General features: G+C 39.2%; 2 protein-coding genes across 12 annotated transcripts in view; both read right to left on the minus strand.

Annotated features, from left to right (window-relative positions):
* The window catches only part of tjp3 (tight junction protein 3), a 29,420-nt gene extending 11,649 nt beyond the window's left edge, over positions 1-17,771 (minus strand). The window contains exons 1-15 of one of the 4 annotated variants that reach the window (XM_028444024.1): positions 17,600-17,771; positions 7,895-7,951; positions 7,436-7,557; positions 7,199-7,301; positions 4,781-5,075; positions 3,945-4,048; positions 3,637-3,826; positions 3,455-3,530; positions 3,243-3,346; positions 3,056-3,146; positions 2,106-2,297; positions 1,852-1,937; positions 1,435-1,519; positions 749-825; positions 572-668 (exon numbers count right to left, since the gene is read on the minus strand). In XM_028444024.1, the coding sequence (XP_028299825.1) occupies positions 572-668; positions 749-825; positions 1,435-1,519; positions 1,852-1,937; positions 2,106-2,297; positions 3,056-3,146; positions 3,243-3,346; positions 3,455-3,530; positions 3,637-3,826; positions 3,945-4,048; positions 4,781-5,075; positions 7,199-7,301; positions 7,436-7,557; positions 7,895-7,942 (1,670 nt within the window). In that variant the 5' untranslated portion in view covers positions 7,943-7,951; positions 17,600-17,771. Of the gene's footprint in view, positions 1-571; positions 669-748; positions 826-1,434; positions 1,520-1,851; positions 1,938-2,105; positions 2,298-3,055; positions 3,147-3,242; positions 3,347-3,454; positions 3,531-3,636; positions 3,827-3,944; positions 4,049-4,780; positions 5,076-7,198; positions 7,302-7,435; positions 7,558-7,894; positions 7,952-8,071; positions 8,163-10,691; positions 10,942-11,862; positions 12,142-17,599 lie in introns of those variants that run through there. The other 3 variants (XM_028444021.1, XM_028444022.1, XM_028444025.1) reach the window with 3 other exon arrangements.
* Positions 17,772-20,476: 2,705 nt separating this feature from the next.
* The window catches only part of sbno2b (strawberry notch homolog 2b), a 92,688-nt gene continuing 87,922 nt past the window's right edge, over positions 20,477-25,242 (minus strand). For 6 of the 8 annotated variants that reach the window (XM_028443966.1, XM_028443965.1, XM_028443962.1 and 3 more), the window contains one exon: positions 20,477-24,506. In XM_028443966.1, the coding sequence (XP_028299767.1) occupies positions 23,356-24,506 (1,151 nt within the window). In that variant the 3' untranslated portion in view covers positions 20,477-23,355. The remainder of the gene's footprint in view (positions 24,507-25,242) is intronic. The other 2 variants (XM_028443964.1, XM_028443963.1) reach the window with 2 other exon arrangements.

Below are 25,242 nucleotides of genomic sequence, written 5' to 3' on the forward strand. Positions count from 1 at the left end.
AAGGAAGTGTGTTGGAGCTTCACGCTGTTATTGTGAGCTCTTGTTGTGCATCGGAGCAGCCACAGCCAGCAATCAGCTGCACCGTGCACTGTTTGCACTGAGTAGGAGAGACAGTGGATTTACCGGTGGACCCGCCTGGGAGGAAACTGATGCGATTTAGAGGAGTAAAATGCGACATGCATGCTAGAGAAGAACATGTCGTGGAGCCATCAGCACATCTACATGCAAAGGCCAAATGTCACTACCACTGTCTGAGGTGAGCAAAATGGCAGCTACTGCGACTGCTGGTCGACTGAGTTTTTTCTACTCCTGGCTGCCCCATCAGGAGTTTTAAAGAAAGATACGTAACTAAACTTTTAGTATTAAGTTATCTTTTAATAAAGCTTGTAATTAAAATTCACTGCAGGTACTCTTTAAAAGAAAAAAAACAACAAAATGTCACGAGTATAGAAACATGATATAATGTAGTTTAAACCTTGTGAAGTGACTAAACTTTATTGCTCAGACACATGTAGATGTCGATCACATTTTACAGTTTGGGGATGACATGGAGCTGTTAGGTGTTTGTCACCTGTGTACGTTTCGGGGTGTGTTGGTCGGTGAACCGTCCATTGACTCTCTTCGGGGAACAGACGCATAACTGTGCTCTGATCCAGAGTCTGAATGAGCTGTGAGGATGAACAAACACACTTGAAACACACCGTTCCGATGTCTAAAAAAGTGCAAATATTTGTCTGCTAATACACACCTTCCTGAGGCGGATCGCTGGCGGTGCTCCATCGTGGTGGGTTCACCTCTGGCTGTAGGGAAACATCTGGCAGGACTCTGGAAGAGAAGACAGGGAGGTGGGAGTGAGGGAAGAGGAAGACAACAAGTCTGAGTTACATTTGGCGAGGGGGGACCAGTGGCTAAAAAGATGATCATTGATGAGAGGATGAAATATTTAATATTCACCTTATTATGTCTGGGGGAAGCCCTCACTCGCTGCTTTGTGAGCGATGCAAATTACACATTTTGTGTGTTGAAGCTATTTCAACAGGTTTAGTTTGAGCGTTTCATTTCTAAACACGCACCTATGGTGGGGGCTACTGTGCAGGAGTCTGATTAGAGTGAAGTTCCCTCTGTGGTAGCATCCTCTGTTCAATCAACACTTCAGTTGAAAAGTTCAGTGGAAGTCACTTTTATTTCATATCGTAGGCACACTTGGTTTACAGTTCAAACAAAGAATCAAAAGCTACAAAAGGAAACTTAAAAAAAACCACACAGAAAACTAGATCAAAGAATCATATCAGAAAGGGGCAAATTAAAACTTAAGCAGATAAAAACACACTATTTACTGAACAAACAACAATAAAACAGAGTCGTGCTCGGTTTCCAGTCGGTGAGATCTTGTTTCAGGTAGGGGGATGGGGTTTGCTGAGCCTTCATCTGTACCTGTATCTGCTGAGAGAGTCCTGATTGTTGCTGGTGCTTTGCCTGTGATGAGAGGAAGGGACGCCGTCCGACTCAGAATCCGATTCTGAAAAGAGAAAAACACTGATTACAATCTGATTTAACAATGTTAAAGAGCTACCATTTGAATACATTCTATTATCAATAAACATTTGTTATTAATAGAGTTGTCTCAAAGTGATGTGAAAATAATCATGATACGTGACCAATTTGTCAAACCAAACTAGTCTAATAAACATGTTTGTGCTTTAACATTTCAAGTGCAATTTGCATGTTTAGTTCCAACTTGTCTATCATTTGACATCTTTAGACCTGCTTATCTACAAATACTAAAAAATAGGCAAAGATTTTCAATCACAAAGTCAAAAAATGTGTGAATCTCTGTGTGTGTGTATTTACCAGCTTTCCGGACTCTTAACGGTGAGCTGACCCGTCTTGGTGGGTCCTCTCGAACAGGGATGGCGTGAGGGAGATCAGGAAGAACTCTGCAAAGGAGAAACAAACACTGAACCTTATCAACTGATCCGTTTCTTTAATATAGTACTTGGTTTTGAAGGTATTGAAATAGAAGGAATATTTTTCAATGCTTTTGTTAATATAAAGACGTATAACATTTCTGTGTATCAGAGCCTAACTTCATCAGGAGTCTGTACCTCAACTTATCAGAGCGGGGGGTTTCTCTGCGAGGGGGAGGAGGAGGGGAGGCGCTGCGTTCAGAGTCTGAGTCGGAAACGGGCCTACGGGGCCGAGAGCCGGAGGTGGTGGAGGAGGGACGGGGGGTGCTCCTGTTGTGGTGGACAGGAGAGGATCTTGGGTCGGGAAGAGTGGACAGACCTGACAAAGACCTGAAAACAAAACAGAAAAAAAAAAAAAAACATATTCCAACCTTTAACTCATTATGAAGAATACCAAGAACTCACTGACTAAGCAGATTTTAACAAGCTGCAGGTACACAATCGGATGGCAATGCAACAGCAGCATACAAAAACAGCCCAGTTATTTGGAGATGCATTGCTAAGTGTTCCCTAAGAACTTAGTGCTGCAACCCAGACCTGCCATGGAACAAGCCACACTACGAAAATTACTTAAACCTACTGTCCTTGATGAGGAATAAAGCCAAAATTAGCACATGTGGGAGCTTAGATTTTCGGTTTCAAAATGTTCTTTATCAGAATTTCTAGTCATTCAGTCACCTGTTTTCCAGTCATGCTGGGTAACAATTTTAAACAAAGAGAAAAAGAAAAAAAACACAAAAAAAAGCGAGTAGTTATTTTTTTCCGCTTTAGAATTTCATTCCTCAATTACAGTAAAATCGGTGGCCCTACACATGTTATTGGGCAGCTGGCTGTTAATGAAAGTGCCTGGCTGGCATTCTTCACCAGTGATTTGAACCCAAAAAACATCTTTCTGGTTGGAATTTATTGAGGACAAAAACATTCATTTTGAGAAAAATTACTGTGAGATATGAATTAGTATTTAGATAGATTTAATGTGTAAATAATACTGTTAGTTGTGGTAGACTTTGATGCATTCTATTGCAAATGAAACATTTAAGACAAACACATTTTTGTCAAACTCATAATTAAAAAAAAAAAGCACTGACTTGTATTTGCTGGAAAGATCTCTGCTGTCCGAGTTAACTCTCTCTCTCCTGACGGGAGAGGGACTGTGGTCGGACTCAGATTCAGAAGGAGCTGAGGAAACAACAATCAGCCATTATGAACCTAAGTCTGATCTACTTTAAGGTCAAGTCCTTCATGAGTTGTATATGTTCTCCCTGTAGCACAGACCTCTGCGGGAGGCGTAGGTTCGAGTAGTTTGGGGGCGAGTCAGGGTGGAGCGCACGGGTGATGCATCTCGAGACTTGGCTGGAGGAGGTGGATCAGCTCTTGTTCTAAAAGCAGAGGATCACATTAACAAAATCAATGGCAAGTTTTCCTTTTTACGCCCTCTATGCAACATGTAGTAATTTGTGTTTTTTTGTGTCCATGTTCGTGGGTACCTGCGTGTTCGTTTCTCTCTGGTGGGGTTACGTGACGTCCTGTGATTGTGGAAGTCCTCCTCAAGATCTGAAATGTCTGATGGGACACAAACATTTAGAAACAAAACCTCCAAACCTGCACCTATCCTCCCTTTTATCTTGTTCTGTTCAATGTTCTGCTTTACACTGTGTGGAGGACTTACCCTCCAGCTCTGAGCTGCTTCTTCTGCGTCGCTCATCCTCACTGTTGCGAGGGCTGTCCTCCACCTCTGGGATGCTGACCAGGAACTTACGCTCGTCCCTGAGGACTGTCATGGTCAGTTTGCCTCGACTCTTCTCTACCAGGTGCTTGGTCTCCAGTAAGGATAAATTCTCTGTGGTCATGCCATTGATCTGCTCACACAGAGGCCATGCACACATTCAAATTCACATTAAAAAGTGCATTAACTAGAGTCTGACTGACAAACTGATTTGGTTTATTGATTCTATTTTACGGGGGCTCATTCTTCACCTTGAGGATGAGGTCTCCCTCCTGCAGTGTGCCTTCCTTTGCAGCGAGGCCGGTATCAGTCATGTGCTTGATGAAGATCTGACTGCCCAGTTTCAATCCATACTCTAAAAACCAAGAAACCAGGAGGAGGTAAGTCTGAGATATATTAAATGATCCTCTTACGTAATGCTGTGCAATATAACAATACATATATCGTAGTGCGATATCAACCAACTGGATGGACTGGGTCAAATCCCAGCCTAATTCTACATCATTTAACACTGGGCCGTGCTCGGACATGAGCATTAAGTGATTAGTTTAGCATGACAAAGATGCAGAAAATGGATACTGCGGTATGCGCAGGTCAAACGCTGCTTTTTGCTGCCGGATTGCGTCACCCGGAGCGATTGGAATCATCAAATAGTCGGGTTACAACTGTGTTACTACAGGAAATATGACTCTACCAAACAAACTTTGATGGAGCTTGTGAGTAAAATTCACTACAGGTACAGTTTAAAACAAGATCAGTGGCCATTATTATTGGTTTTTGTGCCCCCTGGTGGCATGTGACAACAGTATATGTGATAAAAGTCACAAATATTTCTTTATTGAGAAGATTCTTAAAGGAGAAGTACCATTTGTTTTGGGATATTTCTTTTAGTTTATTTTTATATATATAATAGATGAATAGCAATTTTCCATTTATTTCATGTAATTTTAAGGAAGAAATACCATATTGATATATGTCATTATCAGGATATAAAACTAACTGTATCATGATATAACATTTTCTCCAAATCACACAGCCCCACTCTTAGAAAAACAATGTTTCATAAAGGTTTGTGGAGGTTTTTTACCATCATTGACTTTCTTTTTCAGCAGGGTCGTTCTTAGTGGTTTGTCTATGAAGTCGTTTTGAGGCAGCCTCTTGTACCCCGATGACAACAGCGGCAGTGTATTTGTGTGCCCGTTGCGTTGTGGCGAGGCGCTGCGAACGGGGGGCACGTAGCGCTCTCGGTTGTCGCTACCATCAGAGTATCGTCGCTGTGGTCGTCTGGGAGGGTCGTAGTCCAGCAGGTTGGAGTGAGAAGCAGCCCGAGAAGGCCTAGTGGTCGTGGCTGGGATCTGGATCTTTCGAGGGCGTTTCACCGTCTGCAGAAAAAGACGCAATTATCCATGTTTAATTACAACTAAATTACGATTACGGTGACCGGCATTTTGTCCAATTACAACTAAAATTACAATTATTATTTTCCCCCTGAAAGTCAATCACAATTATGTTCTCAATTAACTGAGTAACTTTCCTCTTGTGTTAGCATCTCTTGTGATAACAGGTCAGTTTTGATGCATGTCTTAAATCAGCTTTAAAATACACAAAAAAAATATGATCTATCTTAATTTGTTTCTTATCCCTTTGTTCCCTTGTTAGGCTTCCTGATCAATGATAATATTGGTATTCATATTTATTGTGTGGTGGCCTGAGTTTTTATTTGAGGAAGTATACCCCTCGATTTGTATTTTTTTCAAATGATAAACTGATCCTGAAGAGAAGTGACAGGTAGTGGGAAAAGTTGATATAAAACATATTTATATAATTGTTAACTAGGTATGTGTAAGCCATAGAACAGTAACATGGTTCCACAGTTTTGTATTTAATAAATTACAATTGACAAATTTTATATAATTTCCTTGCCAAATGACCTTTTGGAAAAGCCCCGCCCCCCTTATTTACTTTTGGAGCAATACTTGCGTGATATCCTCCAGATCCAGGCAAAAGGGGTTACAATATGCTGTGGAGGGATATATTTAACATATTAAATAAACAAAGGGGACATTACAACTATCTAAGCGAAAACATTCCGGATCAGTCATGTTCTTCTGCTGGGTAAATTTTCTCATATTATATTATTCATATCTTCTTTAAGCTATAAGAGCTTTACCACACCTAATGGGGATCTTAATAAAACAAACTGCTACATTAGCTATAGCTAGCTGAAGCTATCGGTGACCCAAGACTAATAAGATATCAGCTATTAATGCTGCTAAGTAGTAACAAAGCCTGTTAATAAAGACTAATAAATTTGGAGACTTGTATGCTTCAGGAGGACGTTGACTGAAATATTGATAGTAATATAATAGTTGCTAATAACTGTATACTCCAGTCGTCACAGTCGCCTCCCCTCCCCCCCCACCTTTTCATTAGGTAATGTATAGTTATGTAACCTTATTTAATCAAAATCAAATCAAGCTTTATTGTCATACTGAACATACACATTAGATGAGATAATGTCTCTCCAGGATTAGTTAATAACATACTGTACACTACTAGTCAAAAGTTTCAGAAGACCTTAATTTTTCCAGTTATTTATTGCAATTCAAGTCATGCAAGTCCAATGAATAGCTTGAAATGGTACAAAGGCAAGTACTGAACAGCCAGAGGTAAAAAAAAAAAAAAAGGTTTGGTTACCTAAAACTGAAAAATAATGTACATTTCAGAATCAAACACGGAGTGGGTTAACATTTTAAAGCTGTTCTGCAGCAATGAAGGTTGAATCAACCTTAAAAGCTGGTGTTACTAATTCCTACAGGTGTTCCAACTTTTATTGATTACTTACAACCCCCTCTGTCTGCATAAAAGCAGTGTTGGAACACTGTACTTTGATGAGTCTAAAGTTTAGAAGACATTTTGGTCTATAAATCGATTCCATGACTCATTGCTCATTTGTTCAATGCTTTCATTTCCGAGTGCAATGACAATAAATTGAATAATTTTCAGTCAAAAAAGTGGAAAAAGTTAGGTGTTCTAAATCTTTTGAACGGTAGTGTACACACCTCCCATACTACACATACACGCATACTAACACACATCCCTGAGACGTTTTTATAGTCTGTTGTAGACATCGCTCCAGTTGCGTTTTCGGCTTTGGGAACAGAAAGAACACAACTCACCCAGCCAAACTCTTGGGGTACCTGGTATCCGACTTGCACAAGCCATGAACACACCTGCTCTGAGCATGTCGGACCTTGCTTACATAGTAACGGTTGCTCGGACGTATGATTGAACAGGGTTTGTGGGCAGGGTTTTGTGAAAGGTCAATTACAATTACAAAATCCATTATCTGAACTCAATTACATAAGATATAGATTTTTCAAATTACAATTACAGTTATAAATATGTCATAATTGTAATTATCAATTACAATTGTAATTGACCCCAACCCTGGATGTAACTTAGAGCCAAGAGGATCAACTGCTTGTTCCAATGCCATACTCACTATGTTTGCCGTCTTGCCGCATGTCTTGAGGATCTGAATGGTGTAGTTGGAGTGGACGTTTTCCATGGATCTTCCATTGACCATGACAATTTGATCTTTGGTGCTGCAAAGCAAGATCACACGCACATCCACGTGACTTCAGGTGTTTACAAATGTAAGCCCAATTGACACTCACGTGTCTCCTAATGTACACAGTCATAGCAGTTCCTGAAGTGAAACAGACAAATATGATCTTACAAGAGTCGTCCCATGGCAGGTCCATTTGGCAACACATCTGAGACCACCACAGTTGTGTCCCCATCGAAGTGCGGCTTGTCACTGCCTCCTGATATCGCAAAGCCAAACCCCACTTTAGGATCCTGTCAAAACAAGACCACAGAGATGAGGCTGAGTAGGAGAAGCAGAGGAGTGACAGAGGGAGACATAGTGCATTCCAGGCTGGAGAGGGACAAGTCAGCAGGGCGTGTCACTCTGAATTCCTGTCCGTGCCTTGAAACTGTGAAGCCTGAATGTCTCTGCAGCTCAACCCCCCAAGAGAGCTTCACAATACTGCATTGAACCTGCTCGTGCACTGACGCACACATACAGAGTGCCTATTGTGTTCACCAAGACCGATCAATCATTAACATTTCTGACAGGAAATACTAAACTACAAAAGCGTCAACTCACACATTTACAACATGATCATCCACTTACTTTGCTTAATGTTATCGTGTGTTGCTCCCATATCGTCAGCTCTTCCATGCCTGGTTTCTGGAAGGAAAGAAAAAAAAAAGACAAAACTCACATCTTAATCAAACAGTTCTAATCCTAAAAAGATTACCAACAATAAACCATGACATATTAATCATGGTAGATAATCCTGGTCCTTACACAGAGGAGGGCTAAGCCTGAGCTGAACAGAAAGTATGTACACGCACAAGTCAACCTGAACTCTGCAAGCTCACACCTGCCTCAATCCTGCCTGACCGGTAACAAAGGGGGAGGAGTCACCTGGTATGTGTGCTTAACCTCTTTATCTGCTGCTCACAATTCACATCAGTACAAACACTACATAGCACTAGAAGTTACGATATGTTTCAATTGTAGCTCGAGTGTCTCTCTCTTTCAACCAATGAAAAGTTTAAAAGAAGGCTGCACAGTGGCTTAGTGATTAGCACGTCCGCCTCACAGCAAGAAGGTCCTGGTTTCAAGCCCTGGGGTGGACACTTGGGTCCTTTCTGTGTGGAGTTTGCATGTTCTACCCATTATACGTGTCTTTACCCCGGGTCCTGTGGTCTCCTCCCACAATCCAAAAACATGACTGTTAGGTTAATTGGAGTTCATAACTGCCCGTAGGAATGAATGTGAGTGGTTGTTTGTGTCTGTGTTGCCCTGCGATTGACTGCCACCCTGTCCAGGGTGTACCCCCGCCTAGCGCCCAGTGTGAGCCGGAAATAGGCACCAGCAGACCCCCGCAACCCTGAAAAACAGGAACAAGTGGGTCTGAAAATGGATGGATGGAAGTTTAAAAGAAATCAACAATTGGGATTAATATTTTTTTTTAAAATGGACTATAAAATGTAAAATAACATTTTAAACTGCTTATGGACAACACCTTTTATAGACGGTGAATATTGAAAACTCAGAAACTATAAACCTAGACAACTTTCATGGTATTTTTTCCCCTTCAACTCACTTTCCATTTCATATCCAACTTGTGTACTCAGTTTAACTTTAATTTCACAAAATGTCCAGATTTATAAGATGAAGTTATTGTGTGTTTGTCAGTCTGAATGTTCTTCAGTAACAAGGAAAGGCTACAAATCTAATCTCTTGTTTGTGCTTTGGCTCAAAATCAGCCTAAAATCATCTAAACGCAGAAGTGTGTTTCAGGCAAATTCAAAAGAAGCAGGAAGACACAATTTTTGTGTGGAAGTAGAAAGACATACTTGAACCAATAACAATAGGAACCTTTTCTACAGGAGAGCCTGTAGTAATGCAGAAAGATTTGCTTTACCAACTCTCTCCTTTGTTGGCCATGAACACGCCCAACTTTTACTCCCAGCATTGACGAGGCAAAATACCACTCGTGACTGAGATATTTCTGCACAACAGCTCTTGAAACAAACGTGCAACTGTTACTAGTTACTGTAAGAATAAGTAAAGCCAGACTAGGAGACGCTGGAGGTACACTGTGGTCGTCAGGCTAAATTAGTACGCTACACACAGAGTTCAACTGCAACAAGTGAACCCAAAATGACCAAATAATCACATTTGTATCTGTGCCATTTCTATAAATCAGGGGTGTCAAACTCATTTCAGTTCAAGTGCCAAGTACAGACCGGTTTGATCACAAACATAGGCGAGAAAACAAACAATTTCAACATTAATGTGCACTAGTTTGCACTTCCAGTTATACATTAGACTATCTCAGCAATAAGACACATAGTTAAATGTCCTTTGATGATTTAACTTTTCTAACACATCATTTAATTAGGGGAAATTTTGTGGAATAATTTGAGAAAAATATTGAGAGGAGTTATTTCAACAATTTCAATTAACAACTGAATTATTTGGTAACTTACACAACGATTCATGTTGTCTGTCATTTTCACTTTCTCTTGCGGGGCGAATCAGGTGCTCTGAAGAGCCTGATTCGGCCCTTGGGCCTCGAGTTTGACATGTGATGTAAATGAACCATTTAGTGTTTTGGCTGTTAGTGTAACTAAAGAATGGCAGTTGGTGCAAAATTAATACCGTAATTAATTATACATTTTTCCAAAATCGAGAACTACTTTTGTTTGAATGCAGTGGACTACATATACATTTATGCAAAAAGGAAAAAGGAAAGAACAGTAAAAACATCTTGCATAACCAGTGACAGTGTCTCAAAGTGCAGCTGTGCAGTAGATGACCTGCAATCACTTTGTTTGAACAGGCTAATCATAAACCCGAGTTAACAAAGTAGCAGATATGATTGCTCTAAGAAAATAGGCTTTTACAGGGTTGGTCAAGTCATTGTAAAAGAAGCTGGTCAGCAAAAGAAAGATAATCAAGGAACTGAAAATCAGTATTAGCTGTGGGTTATTCTGAAACAAAAACATATGAAAGTGTTGAAGCTGAGGAGGGAGCTAACCTTTTATTATAAAGGCTTTATCAGAGAACACCGACGACACCCTGCGATTAAGTTTCACTATGAATTGTGGCGACAGTAATAGGATGAATACATCACTGAGAATCAGAAACACCCTTTGGAAGGGATTAAGTACCTTTTGAGAAGATTATGCAAATAGAAGCTACGTTTACCAGAAACAAACGTCACTATAATTTGCATCGGATACAAAGTGGAATTGTGGAAAAAAACAAAGAAGCAAAGCACATTGAGAACAACAACCGTTCCTACACTTGGAGCCCTTAAACGCCAAATCAGTAATTGTTGATGTTCTGTCTGCAAGGTCATAGTTTGCATATGTAATGAGGGTAATTGTGTTTTTCTTTTGTCTCTACTTACCGTTTGGTCTTTGAACCTGACTTCCATTTCCTACTAGTGTCTCAACCCTGAACAAAACAACCTGCACCTCAGTCCACAGGGTGCCCAACCAGCAGCAGCAAAACAATCACAGATATACACTTCTCACACTCAAGTTACTCCCTCCACCTCTCACTGCCAGTGGGTGCTGACACCCGATCATCTAAAATAGTTTGTAATATGACCAGCTGTGATGTTTCGCTGTCCGCGGGAGAGGAAAGGGGGAAAAAATCATCGTGGAGCTCACCTGAGATGCTCCGCCCCCCTCAGCCTTTGCCCCCCTGAGTCCATCGCCCTTATGAACATGAAACTAAAGGTGGAGCTGCACTGCCTCAGAACACTACAGCTATAGACAACATCACCAGGGAGCCTTAAACACAACAGGCAGTAAAGTCTGTGAAGCTTAGTGAGTCCATGGTGAAAAGCGTTACTGAGCTACTGAACACTAAACATTACAATGATACAATGTCCCTGATAAAAGCTCGTCTTTAAATGATAAAAATAGTTTTATGACACTAGAAAATGTGGTGTTTGAGTTAAAAGGACTTTGTAATGTGCTATACTGTACATTAATACCTTGTTTATTTATTTTAGTTTTTTGGTATATTCTGTATTTATATATTATTTCAACCCTGTTTGCTGCTTTTCTTTCTGTAAGGCTGCTGGAAATTTAATTTCCCTGAAGGAGGTTTCCCAAGGGATTATTGAAACCTATCTAATCTATTTCCCTTGTATAGTATTTCAACAGGATGTCAAATACTAAACAGTATCAAATGTTCTGCAAAGTTATAAATCAACTAAAATGTTCTGATTCTAGATAGAAGCTGAAAAACACACAATGACATGCTCCATAAGGAGTTAAAAACACTAAGGCAAGGCAAGACAAAATTATTTGTATAGCGCATTTCATACACAAGGCAACTCAATGTGCTTTACATGATCAAAAAGTGCAACAGAAATGGTAACTATGGTAACTTCAAGCTTATATTCCCTTCCTGCTTAACACATTATTAGATTATTTCATCCTAAAGAAGTAAAACAAAGGTTATTATAACAAGCATATCAATGGATTAATTATATTGGCTAAAGAAAATGCAATCCAGTGGTGCACAACACACCAGAGTAAAGGAGAGCACAGTGTTTATTCACTTACAGGCACCACCAGCAGTGGCGGTGGGGGAGTCTCTGGAGGCAAAGAGCCAAAATGCTTCAACAATTTAATCCTCTGCGTCAGGTTCATCATGATCTTCTTCTGATAAAATGTTTCCTTTTAAGTTGGACCTTCTCACCCATACATGGTCACATACACACATCTGTGTGTTTCTGAAAAAGGCATCAACACTGAACCTACTATTCAAATGTAACAACAAGCGGCCACTCCCATGCAGATAAGACCTGCGTCCATCCCTCCACTGCTTACTGTGTCCCTTTGTGAGGGCTAAATGTCCTCCAACTGCTTCGCTGGGTCTCTGTGTGGCTGCTCTGTGTGCATTAGGGGGAACTTTCCCACAAGGCACCAGCAGCAGGTCCTGGGCTGCTGGCTGAGCTTCTGTCTACTGGGAGCCATGGTAACGTCAAAGGAATGAGAGCACAGGGTTGTTAATAATTAACAATGTGTTTGCCATACTTCAGGTCTGCCGTTGCTCAGTTAGTTTCCTGCGTTCCGACAGAGGCCCTGTTGTATCTCAAGGTCAGGAAATGGCAGCATAAAGCTCTGATGTTATCCTGGTTTTATGGTTTCGGTGAGCCTTCCAACACGAGCGTGACTGGTTATCAGTGTTTTTTAAATGCACACAAAACACAAAAACAAGAAAAGAAAAACAACAAACAAAAACAAAGATTAAACCCACCATCCTTCACCCATCCCACCCTGGCTCAAATGGAGATCACACAAACTATACTTGACAAAACAGCACTCAGTCTGGCAGGACTTGCAACTCCTTGAAGTATGAAATAAAAGATTGCCATTTACAAAAAAACTCATCAGTACACCCTCTCATCGTGTATTTAGTCTTCTCAAGTTTAAGGAAGAACATGATATCTGTAATCCACTGTGATACAGAGGGAGGGTTAGGGGATTTCCACTGAAGGAGGAGGCAGCATTTGGCAATCAAAGAGGTAAAATTTATAATTTCTTTTTGGGCCAAATTTAGTTGTGTTGGCTTAACAGGAGTGCCAAAGATGGCAATAAATGGGCGGGGTTGTAAATCAATTCCCATTACGGAGGACATTACATGAAAATAACTTGACCAATAGTTATGCAGGCGAGGGCAAAAGAAAAACATATGACTCAAATGACACTGTGAATTTGAGCAACGGTCACATTTGTCCTCTACCTCCGGGAAGATTTTAGACAACCTTAGTTTGGAAAAATTAACCCTGTGTATCACCTTAAACTGGATAAGTGCCAGCCGTGCACAAGATGAGACCATGTCTGACCTACTCACCACCCCATCCAACCAATCTTCATCAATTTGAAGACCCATCTCCTCCTCCCATGCAGCCCTTGTTCTGGAGTTGGAGTGATCTCCGAGGTTGAATTTACGGCTATACATTACTGAGATAACCCCTCTACTTGGCATCTTAAATGTGAGTAAATCTTCCCATAACTGACGAGGGGGTACAGCGGGAAAGGCAGGAAAAGATTTAGAAATAAAATGTCGGACTTGGAAGTAACTAAACATATGGTTTGCGGGCAAATCATATAGTGATGACAAATTCGCAAAACTATTGAAAGTACTATCTGAATACATATCAAGGAAACAATGTATACCTTTGTTACGCCATGTTGAGAAAGCAAAATCCATATGTGAGGGAAAAAACAGATGATTACTACACAATTGACCCAGAGGAGATGCCAGAAGAAATTTAAAATATTTCCTGAACTGAAACCAAATCTTTAAGGTATTAAGCACAACAGGGCTTTTAACGTACTTAACGTTAAGATGAATATATAAGAGCAGGCAGAGAAGATGCATTAGAACAAGATTGACTTCCCAGTTTGCGCCAAATTAAATGAGTACAATCAATCCAAAATCGTATTTTATGAATATGTGTTGCCCATTAATAAAATTCAAAGTTTGGAAGGGCAAGTCCACCACCAAACTTGCATCTCTACAATAACAATGTCCGGACCCTCGGGGACCCCGAACCCCAAATGAAAGAACCAAACATTTTATTCTAAGTGTCAAAGAAATGTTTAGGTAAAAATAAAGGGATTGATTAGAATAGATAAAGAAATTTTGGTAGAACGTTCATTTTAATAACATTAATCCTTCAATCAAGGAGAGAGGCAGATTATTCCATTTCTGAAAATCAGACTTTACTTGGGCTTTAAGTGAAGTAAAATTAGATGAAAAAAGATCAGAAAAAGTACGAGTCACATGAATCCCAAGATACTTGAAACCACATACATTTTTTAAACATGGTTTGTTGCTCAATGTTGCAAACATTTGATGTTAAAATTGGTGCCCCAACTGAGCCCAGTGAGATGCAGCCAATGAATGTAAAAACAAGCATTTACTGAAGGTGTGTCGCCCTTTGTGCAGGTAAAGCCTCAATTCAGCTTCACTCTATCCTCTTGGAAGCACTTTGCAAATAAACAGCTACACAATGCCTGGGGTTCAGTGAAAATTACAATGAAACATCGTCTGAAAGAGGAGCGGTGCCTCAAAGGGATCTAAGAATATAAAACTAAAACTAAACAGCTGATGAATAGATTTAAGGATCAATGGGTCAAATGGATCCAACAAACACTGCAACCCTGAAATAGGATGGATGGATCCAACAAAAAAAACAACCACACAGCTGATCATCACATGACCTACAGGGATGGAGGTGCATAGCGACTGACTTAAGTACAGGGGGGCACACACACACAGTCTGTGTGTGCCCCCCCCTCCAAACTTGGAGTGTCTTCCTTGAAGCGATTATTCATTACATACATACAGGCAAAAATAAATAAATACACACATACAGGCCTTCAGCTAAATCAGTAAATAAAGGGCCTTTGAGGCAAGGTTAAGAAGACAAACTAGACTGGGAAACATTGAAATGTATTTTATCTCTGATGGTAACTCCAGGACCTCCACTGTTCTATCCTTTTTTTTGGCCTCATCTCTTTAATCGGTCAAATTCAAAGTCATAACAGAAGCAAAGGCGCCACCAAGAGATAAATCACAAGCCAAAGGTATTCTTGCCTCAAAAATGTTTTCCTTTTGACAACCAGTAATGAAACCAGACACGTTTTTAAACTGTAGGCACATTGAGAACCTACAACCCAACACATGGCCGTCCTTCCTAAAAAGGATATCACACACGCCTGATACTTGGAGCACACACTGAAGCAGTTACTCTGAAAGTATTGACACCAGAGGACGAGTCAATGATCGGTCATTGGGTGTGTGGGGTTATGTTACTAAATAAACAAGTACAGATGCTTCAATCCTCCTCAACTAGATTTCTAAAGATGGAAATGAATTATTTTTTTTTTTTTTTTTTAACAGAAATGAATTGAAAACTAAACCTTCCAGTTCTATGATGAGATTATATTTCAGACATCTGATATTTTTATTGACATGAAAAGAATTGGTTGATTTGTTAAGGTTGGTGAAGGTATTTTTCAAGTTATTTAAAGAATTTCATAGATTAATCAAAAAACTCTTGATATTTATTATTAGGGAGCTTTTTTTAAATGAAGAACTAAATTTATGTTTCGCAAACCTCACTGAACAGTTTTTTTTAGACAATTTAGAGTTTTGCACTTTTCTTGAAAATGGAGGCAAAGTGACTGTTTATCAGCTAATAGTAGTGAGCACCTTGACCATGCTGTGACTGTGTTTAAATCTGTAATATAAAAACAAAAACAAATACAAACTATTATTTCTGCATAAAACACATCCTGAAAATTCAATTTAGTCTTTGTCTAGTTTTTTGTGAATAAGTGGAGAAGTTAACACTGCTCTACTGATCTAATGTGATCAACATGTCATCACCACATTCTGGAATAATATTACACTACGACATATCTGAACTGTCTTTCATAGATTCACCTGGGGAACAACTCAATGTTGCCCAGACTATAACCAGACTCTAGTGTGCTTCTAAAAAATGGTGATGTATGGAAAGTATGCACTCACGTGATGCACATAACTGTTCAAAACATATTTTGTCAACCATCCACCTCTTGAGTAACTTTATCAAAGACGAAGCTCAGTAATAATCTAACAGAATTTAAAGCCTGAGTTTGTTTCGATAGTCCCAGTCATCATTAATTAACCAAAGGGAGCATCATTAAACACTGACTGGTCGGGGCAGAGGAAGACGCAGCACTTTGGGAATGCAGTCGAAACTATTGTGAAACTTTGATAAAAGGCAGGCAGAAACCTGTGTGTGTGGCTGAACCTGTAAGGTGAGGAAGAGGGGGAGTATAGCTCTCACACACGCGCGCACAGTGCTGGGCAATATGGACCAAAACTCATAACATATTTTTCTCAAAATGGCGTCATACGATGTAAAGCTTGATTGTATTCAAATTAATACAACTAATACAATTACTACAACCCTAACCCTAAATAGTTTAGGTCACGTGATAGGTGCACCACGTGACCTAAACTGGCCAATGAAATGCTACGCACTTGTACTTCCATTTGTATTAATATGTCAACTACGTTACGGACCAACTAACCCTAACCTACGTTACGGACTAACTAACCCTAAACTACGTTACGGACTAACTAACTAACCTTAAACTACGTTACAGACTAAATAACCCGAATCTTAACCTACGTTACGGACTAACTAACCCTAATCTTAACCTACATTATGGACTAACTAACCCTAAACTACGTTACGGACTAAATAACCCTAAACTACGTTACGGACTAACTAACCCTAAACTACGTTACGGACTAACTAACTAACCCTAAACTACATTACGGAATAACTAACCCTGACCTTAAACTACATTACAGACTAAATAACCCGAATCTTAACCTACGTTACGGACTAACTAACCCTAATCTTAACCTACATTATGGACTAACTAATCCTAAACTACGTTACGGACTAAATAACCCTAATCTTAACCTACATTACGGACTAACTAACCCTAATCTTAACCTTAACTTCCGGTAGCGTCATCTTTCGTACAGAGAGAATGCAGGTACATGAATACGTATTACGTGCAAGGAGACACTTCCTAAATTGTAACCTTCAACATAATATCTACAGTATTCTACAACTGAATTAATATAATATGATATACATCGGAGATTTTAGATGCAGTCCAATAAAATCCGATATTCGCTTTCTGGTTGATATCGGACCGATATCAATATAGGATCCGGACACCTCTACAATTCAGGGTTAAGTTAGCTGATGCAAAATGCCACACGGGCTCATTTATTAACACTCATTTATTGGGCTTTTTCTCCTGTAAATGGCATCATGTGTGAGTGAGTTCTGTAGTGTCGCTTTATTAAGTGTAGTTTTGGGTTAGAACACAATCGGAAATCCATTTAACTGTGTTTTTTAATGCTGTTCTGAAAAGTAGAAAAATCAGCGACTCCTAAAACGAGTATCCTAATACAAAATGAGCTACAATATATCGATTTTGTGATTTTCTATATGGCGAAAATAGAAAACTATCTTGAATCTCGATATATCGCCCAGCACGACACACACTGTGAAAATATTCCTAAACCAAAGCGGAGAAGAGAAAATAAGACTTTAGCTGAAAATAAAGCAGCAGTCAAAGTAGTGCTTTACATTAACATAAATATTAACCACTCAGTTATTGAGTCTGTAGTGTGTACTTAGGTTCCCAGCACAGCGGTCAGTCCCACGGTGTAAACAATAAAACACTGACGGACACAATGAGCGACACTCACCTGGCTGTAAAACTCCGTCTGTCCGACCGGAAGTTACTTTAATGTCCGTCACTTTCACAGGAAACGTCCACCTAACACACTTTAGGAGACACGCTCACCTCTCAGGTAACTTTAGATTTGTTTCGTCTCTCACAAATCTTTCAGCGTTCACAGGTGAGGGGGCGGGGTGTAATGCAAAAAACCGCACAGGTGAGTTTCGTCATGTCATCATGGCTGAGCGGAAGTGGAAACCGGATGTTGATTGGTTTTTAAAAAAATTTAAATTACTTTTAAATATACGTACAAAACAAAGATGGTATTTCACAATTTACAGGAAAATACCCAAATCAAGAAACATCAACTAAAAATAACTTGTCAATTATTCAATTCCCTCAAAGTATTATGGTAAACAATCATAGAAAACTAAATAAAATAATTTAAAAAAAAACAGGGAATATGGTTTGTGCATATTTAAAAAGAAGGAGAAAAAAAAAGAAAAATAATAACACCAAAAGCAAATATCAATCAAGATGTCATTCATAAAAAGAAGAGATAAAGACATAATAATAATTAAAATAAAAAATAAATAAAAAAACAGTAATATTGTTTTAATTTTATAATTGACATTTTAAATAATTAAAAACAAACATGCATTACAAGACGAGTAAATATTTTTATTTGACGGATAAAATGAGGAAAAGCAGAGATAAAGAAAAACAAAAGTACACACCAGCAGGAGTATAAAGAAATTAAAGGTTTTAGTAAATTAAACAGGTTGTTTATTTTAATTTAACATAACGTTTTAAATGATGCAGTAAAAGTTTAAAAACAATGAATAAATATTTATTACTAAATAATAATAATCATCACATAAATATGAATGAAATAAAACACATTAGTGGGAATGAAAAAAAGATGAATTATAAATCCATCCATCTATTCTCTGATCTGCTTGCTTGTAATCAGTCATCTGATTACTTTTTCAAGGTAATCAATAAATATAGTGTCGCCAGTTACCTTGAAAAAGTAATCTGATGACTGATTACGTGTTTAAAATATATCTTAGTAACTATACAGATGATTTGATTCTGAGAGTAACTAAGTTTGATTACAAGTTACTTTTTTTTAAATTCAGCAGCTGCTACAACGCCCTCCACCGCCTCAACATAAACACGAAAAGCTGTTTTTGTCAGTAATCACTTTATTGGAAGTGTATTTTGAACAACAATATATCTCCTGACAAACTATTACCTGAAAAAATATTTTTCTTTTAACGGAAATTGAAATAAAGACATTATTTCTTGACTTCACTTAACTTAAAATGTAAAAATAAAGACAGTAATTCTAGACTTCACTTAACATAAATCGCTTTTGAAACAAAATATAAAATAAAGTCTTTCTTGATTTAACACTAATTCCCCCGTCAAGTTTTTTTTTTTTTCTGATTCTGATACTTTTTAAAAGAAATTGTAAAATAAAGACGGCCTGTTTGGACCTGTCATATTTTGTCAGAGTATGTAAAACATGAGTCGTCCTTATGCTGAAAATGTGACTGAAAATTACACAAAAAGCAACCCACAGTGATTTGAATAAATAGATTAATGCCAGTAATCTATTTATGGTTTGGAAATATTAACGCATTAGATGACTTGTTAGTGTAAAAAGGGTCATATTTAACCCAACTCATGTTTCCTATTAGTGGGTGAAAACATTCTGCTTCTCAATGATAGGAAGAGCCAACATCAAAGGATTTAAAAAATAAAGAAATAAAACCTTTCATATTAATGTTTAATATTTCACTTCATTCATATTCTTTTTTTAAGTATTAATTTATACATAATAACCAACAACTCGACTGGCTATGAGTGCCAGGGTTGTGGTCAATTATAATTGTAATTGCGTAATTAATTGTAATTGGAACTGAAAAAATCTGTTGTTGTTAGTCGTAATTGATTTGTAATTGAGTTCAGATTACTGACTTTTTAATTGTGCCATAATTGGCATTGACATTCTATAAAAACTGTCATTTACATATTAAACGCAAACGTGTGGAACCATGTTATATTTCTGTCACACATACAGTATGTAGTTAATTATTAAAATAGGTTTCATATCAACTTTTGCTTTTCACAATAGCTGTCACTTCTCTTGAGGGTCATTTTATCATTTAAAAAACATGTAATCTAGGAGTATACTGACAGAAATAAAGGCTCAGACGCCGCCCACGCCAAAAATATTAATACCATTATTTTAGTTGATTAGGATGCCTAACAAGTCGACCAAGAATTGGAAAACAAATCAGATGATAAATAATATATTTTAGTGTATTTTACAGCTGATATATACAACTGACTATTATCATAAGAGATGCCAACAGCTCAGTAATTGTGGTTAATTGTAATTGAACTTCAGGGGAAAAAAATAATTCCTGTTCCCCATAATCTTAACTGAGTTGTAATTGAACATGGATAATGAAAAATGTAATTGTAATTTATAAAAAAAATGTAATTGACCCCAACCCTGATGGATACCAATGGAGCAATAATCAGACACTTTCTCTACATAAATGACCTCAATTGGCTGTTTGACAAGAATAAGTGAGACATGGACCCACTGATCCACTCCACCAGGATATATAGCGAGGACATTGGGATGTTATTCAGGTTAGAAAAGTGTGGCTGAATGGTTTCCAGGAAAAACAGGATGATCAGGACCAAGACACTCGACCGACAGTGGATATATCAAGAACAGCTATTACTACTAATGTAAATCATGAAAAAGTGGAGATGGAAACCAAAGAAACCAAGACAGGAAAGCTCCTCCTCACCATTCATTAAGTCGTTAATATGAACCAAAATGCTGCAAACCTGGTGTAACACTCACTAATGAACAATAAAGTCTGTTTCAGCAATCTTCAAGTTTTTATTTTGTTTACAAAGTAAGATTGCAATTTCATATAGTCCTTCCTTTAATGAGTAGAAAACCTTTTTAAAGAATTAGTTGAAAGGCACAAAATTTTACAATATATACATTTGGATCTAAATTATAAATATATAGAAAAACAAAAGCACAACATAGAATAAAAGTGCTGAACACATTTTTTTTTTTTATACAGAAAAAATAGGCTTTGTTTAAAAATACATACAATCAGTAGCATGTTTTCATTTCAATAGTTTTGTGTTAGCAATAAATTATTTGAGTGATAACATTTATATAATATGCGAATGGTGGAGGAAAATGGTTATAGTTTATAAAAAGCCATAGAATTCATCCGAAAACAGAAAATACAAGCATTTGACACTCAATCATAACCAACAGGGACACAGTAACTGGATTATGCCATTCTTAGTGCAAAAACAAAACAAAATAAAACAAAACAAACTACTTATATATATGTAAAAAAAAAAAAAACTCCCCAAATGTGTAAAGCTTAAACTCAAAGGCCAAACGTGCTGACTGAAGTCTTGGAATGTGCCCTAAAAGGAATATTAAAGGCAAACTGAGTTAAGCAAAAAAAAAAAAAAAAAAAAACAAAAGCAAAATTATGCAAATTAAAGAAACTTTTTTTTTTTTTTTAATCATTTGAATTTAAAAAACTAGGAAGGCCTTAACAGATTACATGCATAAGGATGCAGAATAAGAAGCATCACACTTGTATTTGAAAACTTAACATTTAAAAAAAACAAAAAAAAAACAGTTTTTCTATTTGCCCTAAGAAGACATAAACATTTGAAACCACTGACATTTTCACAAAGACAATCAAAGAACCCATCACATTTAATCTGAAAATGAAATACAGCAAAAGGTCACAGCACAGAGTCGGGAGGAAACAGCACGTCATGAGTTCATTAGTTTCACTCTGCTAGAGAGAAATATGGTATTTCTGCCCACACCTTGGGTTCCACCTCTCCTGGGCTTCTTCCTGAGATTCAAACGTGGTCTGATATCCGTAACTTTAGCGGTGTCTGTGGAACACTTTGGTATCTCTCTGTGTACTGACGGTTTTTAGAGGTCTACGATCTGGAGGAACGTTATACCTCTTCAACCCGAGTGAAAGAAGCAGAAGAAGATCCAGACACTGTACAGCAGTACAGAACAGTGCAATCTTATTTTGGTGGCAGGTTAAAATAGAATTTGTTTTATAGCAATTTTTTATTTTTTTTTGAAAACTCTCAACTTCCCTGACCAAATGTGTCGTTCGTTAAACTGTTTATAATAAGCAAGATAACATTTCTAAAATCTAAATATCCCTTAAATATAAATAACAAGAACTTTATAATAAAAACGCATAAAACTTCAGGGACACATCGCGGTCAGACTGTGAACTTTACAAAGGTTTGATGCATTTTTTAAAACCAAAAAAACAAAAGCCAACGAAGAACAAAGCAATAGAAAAAGACCCATACCATGCAAAAGTAACAGCAACGCGTCGCCTGCTGAGCGTAAACAGCACTTAGTCCTCTCTGTTGTAGAACAAATGCAAAATAGCGGTTTATTGCTTTTTCTTTTGATCAACCAACTACAGTGCACAGTTTTCACACAAAGGTGGCCAAATCTCACAGGTTCTCAGAAAGCTGCGATGAACACACACAGTTCAGATGTTTGAGCCCCAGGTTTCACTGCTGTCCCCCCCAAAAAAACGACAGGGCTGCTTTGTTTCCCCTCCAAACATCAAAGGTCATTATTTGAATTAAAACACTCAAAACTAGTGTGGATCATACACACTCAAATATACTGAAGAATTTCCTGAGGAACCCCCGCATTAGGATAAAAACATCAAAGGTTTAAAGTCAGATTAGAAAACGGGGGGGGGGGGGGGGACATATAGGAGGGAGATATTTTGGGATAGTTTAAATAATCTGTAGCACTGCACAGTCACATGAGCATTTACAGTCTTTCCTAAATCCCAACACCAGCAGACTAACACGACCCCCCCAAGTGACGACAGGGGGACACACACCAAAAAAACCTACGAAACAAATGCATCATATTTAAATTAAAACGCTCAAGAGTACAAATCTATACATTAGGCTACATGGATTTTTCAAGACTGCATTTATAGGTTTCTCCAAAGGCACTGTTTCCAACAGCAGACTGCTCTGCTCCTCCCTCTCTTCCTCACGCTAGTCTTTGTACGAGCAGGCGGGGGAATCAAGAGGACGAACGACGAGGAACGAGGGAAAACTGAGGCATTTCATGGCTAGTCAGCTAAACTATTTTCACGTCTTTATCCCCCGGCTTCCAGTTCCACTTCTGATTCACTCGGACCACGTTTCATGAACAGTTCCTGTCTTTCTTTGTCATGAGGACAAAGTCTAACATTATGGTGCCAACTGGTGAATAACCATTATTAGAGCTTCCAGCAGTGTCACCCGTCCTACCTAAAAGAAAAAAACAGCAATGGGAGTCTTAGTTCATGGTTCCCACAGCTCAGCTCTCTGCTGGGCAGCGTGTTCGTTAACATACAGTTATCACATGACTTATTTCTTTTTCTGGATTATGTTTGTGTTACAGCTGCCTATTTTCTGTGGAGGACACACTTTGGTGCAGAAATCGATCGAGCAGCTAAACACTAGAACGGGGATGAAGGGGGGGGGTTAAACCAGCGCAGGAGAGGCAGTGACTCGACCCAGGGCCTCCTGGGACAGGAGGCAGGTCCAAACGGGGCGATCGTACACAGCAGCACATCAATGATCTGCTTTAAAAATACAAACAAACAAACAAACAATACTTTAGGATGAACATAATCCTGACAGGCTGTTGCAGTCTGACCTCTTTTAGTCTTGCTGCCGGTACTGAATGACAGACTTACGGTCCAGCCCGGCCTGCAGCATGCTGTTCAGAGCCTCCCGCACATCCAGAGCTCCTGTGCTGCATTGGCCATTGGGTAACGACACGGAGTCCGACTGGGGAAGCAAATACGAGGAAGGGAAGCGGTTAGGAAATAGAGATGAGGAGGAGGAGGAGGAGGAGGAGGAGGAGGGGGTGGAGAACAGAGAAACCATGTTGTTGGATGCAGAGGAGGTGGAAGCGGAGCTGGAGGAGGTAGAGGATGAAGGGCTGGCTTTCTGTGGGGGCATTTGGGGCGAGGGGGGCAGGTCGAGTATGTCTAATAAGTCTGGGTGGTGGTTGTTGGCCAACAGGCTGTGGTTCTGGTTCTGCTGCTGTAGGTGTGGCTGCTGGAGTAGAAGCGGCGGCTGTATTTGAGTGTTTGATACGCTCTGAGAGATCAGGGAGTCCAGGTTGAAGTCGTCGGTGAACGCTGCAGAGTCCCCAGGCAGACTGTTCAGAAGGAGCCCCCCCTCTGTGCTGTCCGGAGAGGGAGACGGCGAGCTTACCGTTAGGTCCAGGATCTCGTACAAATGGTCTTTGGAAGACATGATGGAAGATGGTGTGGTCTGCTGGGGTGGAACTGAGGATGACTTCAGCTGTTGGTACAGGGGTGGGAAGGGCTGTGATAAGAACTGGGAGAAGTTGAGAGCCTGGTGTGTGATGGAGGAGGAGCTGGAGCTGCTGGGCCAGCGGTTGTGGGTCTGTTGCTGGCTTTGGCTGAGGTTCCTCTGTAGCGCTAACAGGGCTAAGTTGTTACGAGGCTGATGTAAGGCCGACTGACTCTGGCTCTGCATCCTCTGCAGCTGAGCGATGCTGCTCGTTTGTGTCCTGGCCACAGCGTTCTGGTTCACTTTCTGTTTGAGCATCTGGGTCTGGGCCAGCGTCTGAGCCAGGGACTGGTTCAGCATGGGTTTCTGACTAAACAAATTAGCCAGCAGGTGCTTGTTCTGCTGCTCCATTTTGCGCATGCGCTCTTCGGCGAGCCGCTGCTCCACGGCCTGCTGCTCCTTCTCCTTCCGCCGTCTCTTCACCTCCTCGTCCATCAGCAGCAGCTCTTCACGCACTCGGGCCACACAGTTCTCTGGGATCTTAATGCCTGAAGAGTGATTAAGTCTCATTAGAGTCATAAATCAGCCAACTATTTAAACTCACATAGTTGGTCTCAATGGGAGAGTTTAAAGCCTTTTTACAGCATGCACCTTGTAACAAAAACTTCACCATATTCTTGTTTTAGCTCATTTATTTTTTTAAATTTTGGTGTTTTTTATAGTTTAATCTTTCATAAGCTCTTACTCTGTGACTGCCTTTTATTGTTTTTCATGTACTTCTGTGATATTTATTTATTTTAAGAACATTTTAATATTATTTTGAAACTGTAAACTTATTAATAATGTGGTTTTCCTCACATCATCACACGTTTGGCAGCAAGTTAACTTTTTTCATCAAAGTTGCTCTTTTAGGTCAACAAGGAAAAACATTTATGGTAATATAAGAGACTTTGACAAAGACCAAATGAAATTCTAATCTATTACTGCTGCTTTTTTGTGATCAATATTTGAGGGAAACAATGGCTTTCCACTCTGTTTCAATCCAGCAGAACAGTAAGAGTCTCTCAGTTTACTGCAGGAGTTCTAATGGTTCCTGCAAAGTGACAACACTGACAAGTTGTTGGCTTATCCACGACTGAATATGTAACATGTATTTAACGCAATATCAGATTACATTAAAAAAATAAGTTATGTGCTCCCCGACCCCCCAGGCCAGGGAGTGGAGGGAAACGCCACCAACACGGCGAGGAGGGCCGAGCACCGGGCCTCCCGCGGCGCGGAGAG

The sequence above is a fragment of the Gouania willdenowi genome, chromosome 4 (genome assembly GCF_900634775.1).
Source record: "Gouania willdenowi chromosome 4, fGouWil2.1, whole genome shotgun sequence".
NCBI lineage: Eukaryota > Metazoa > Chordata > Actinopteri > Blenniiformes > Gobiesocidae > Gouania > Gouania willdenowi.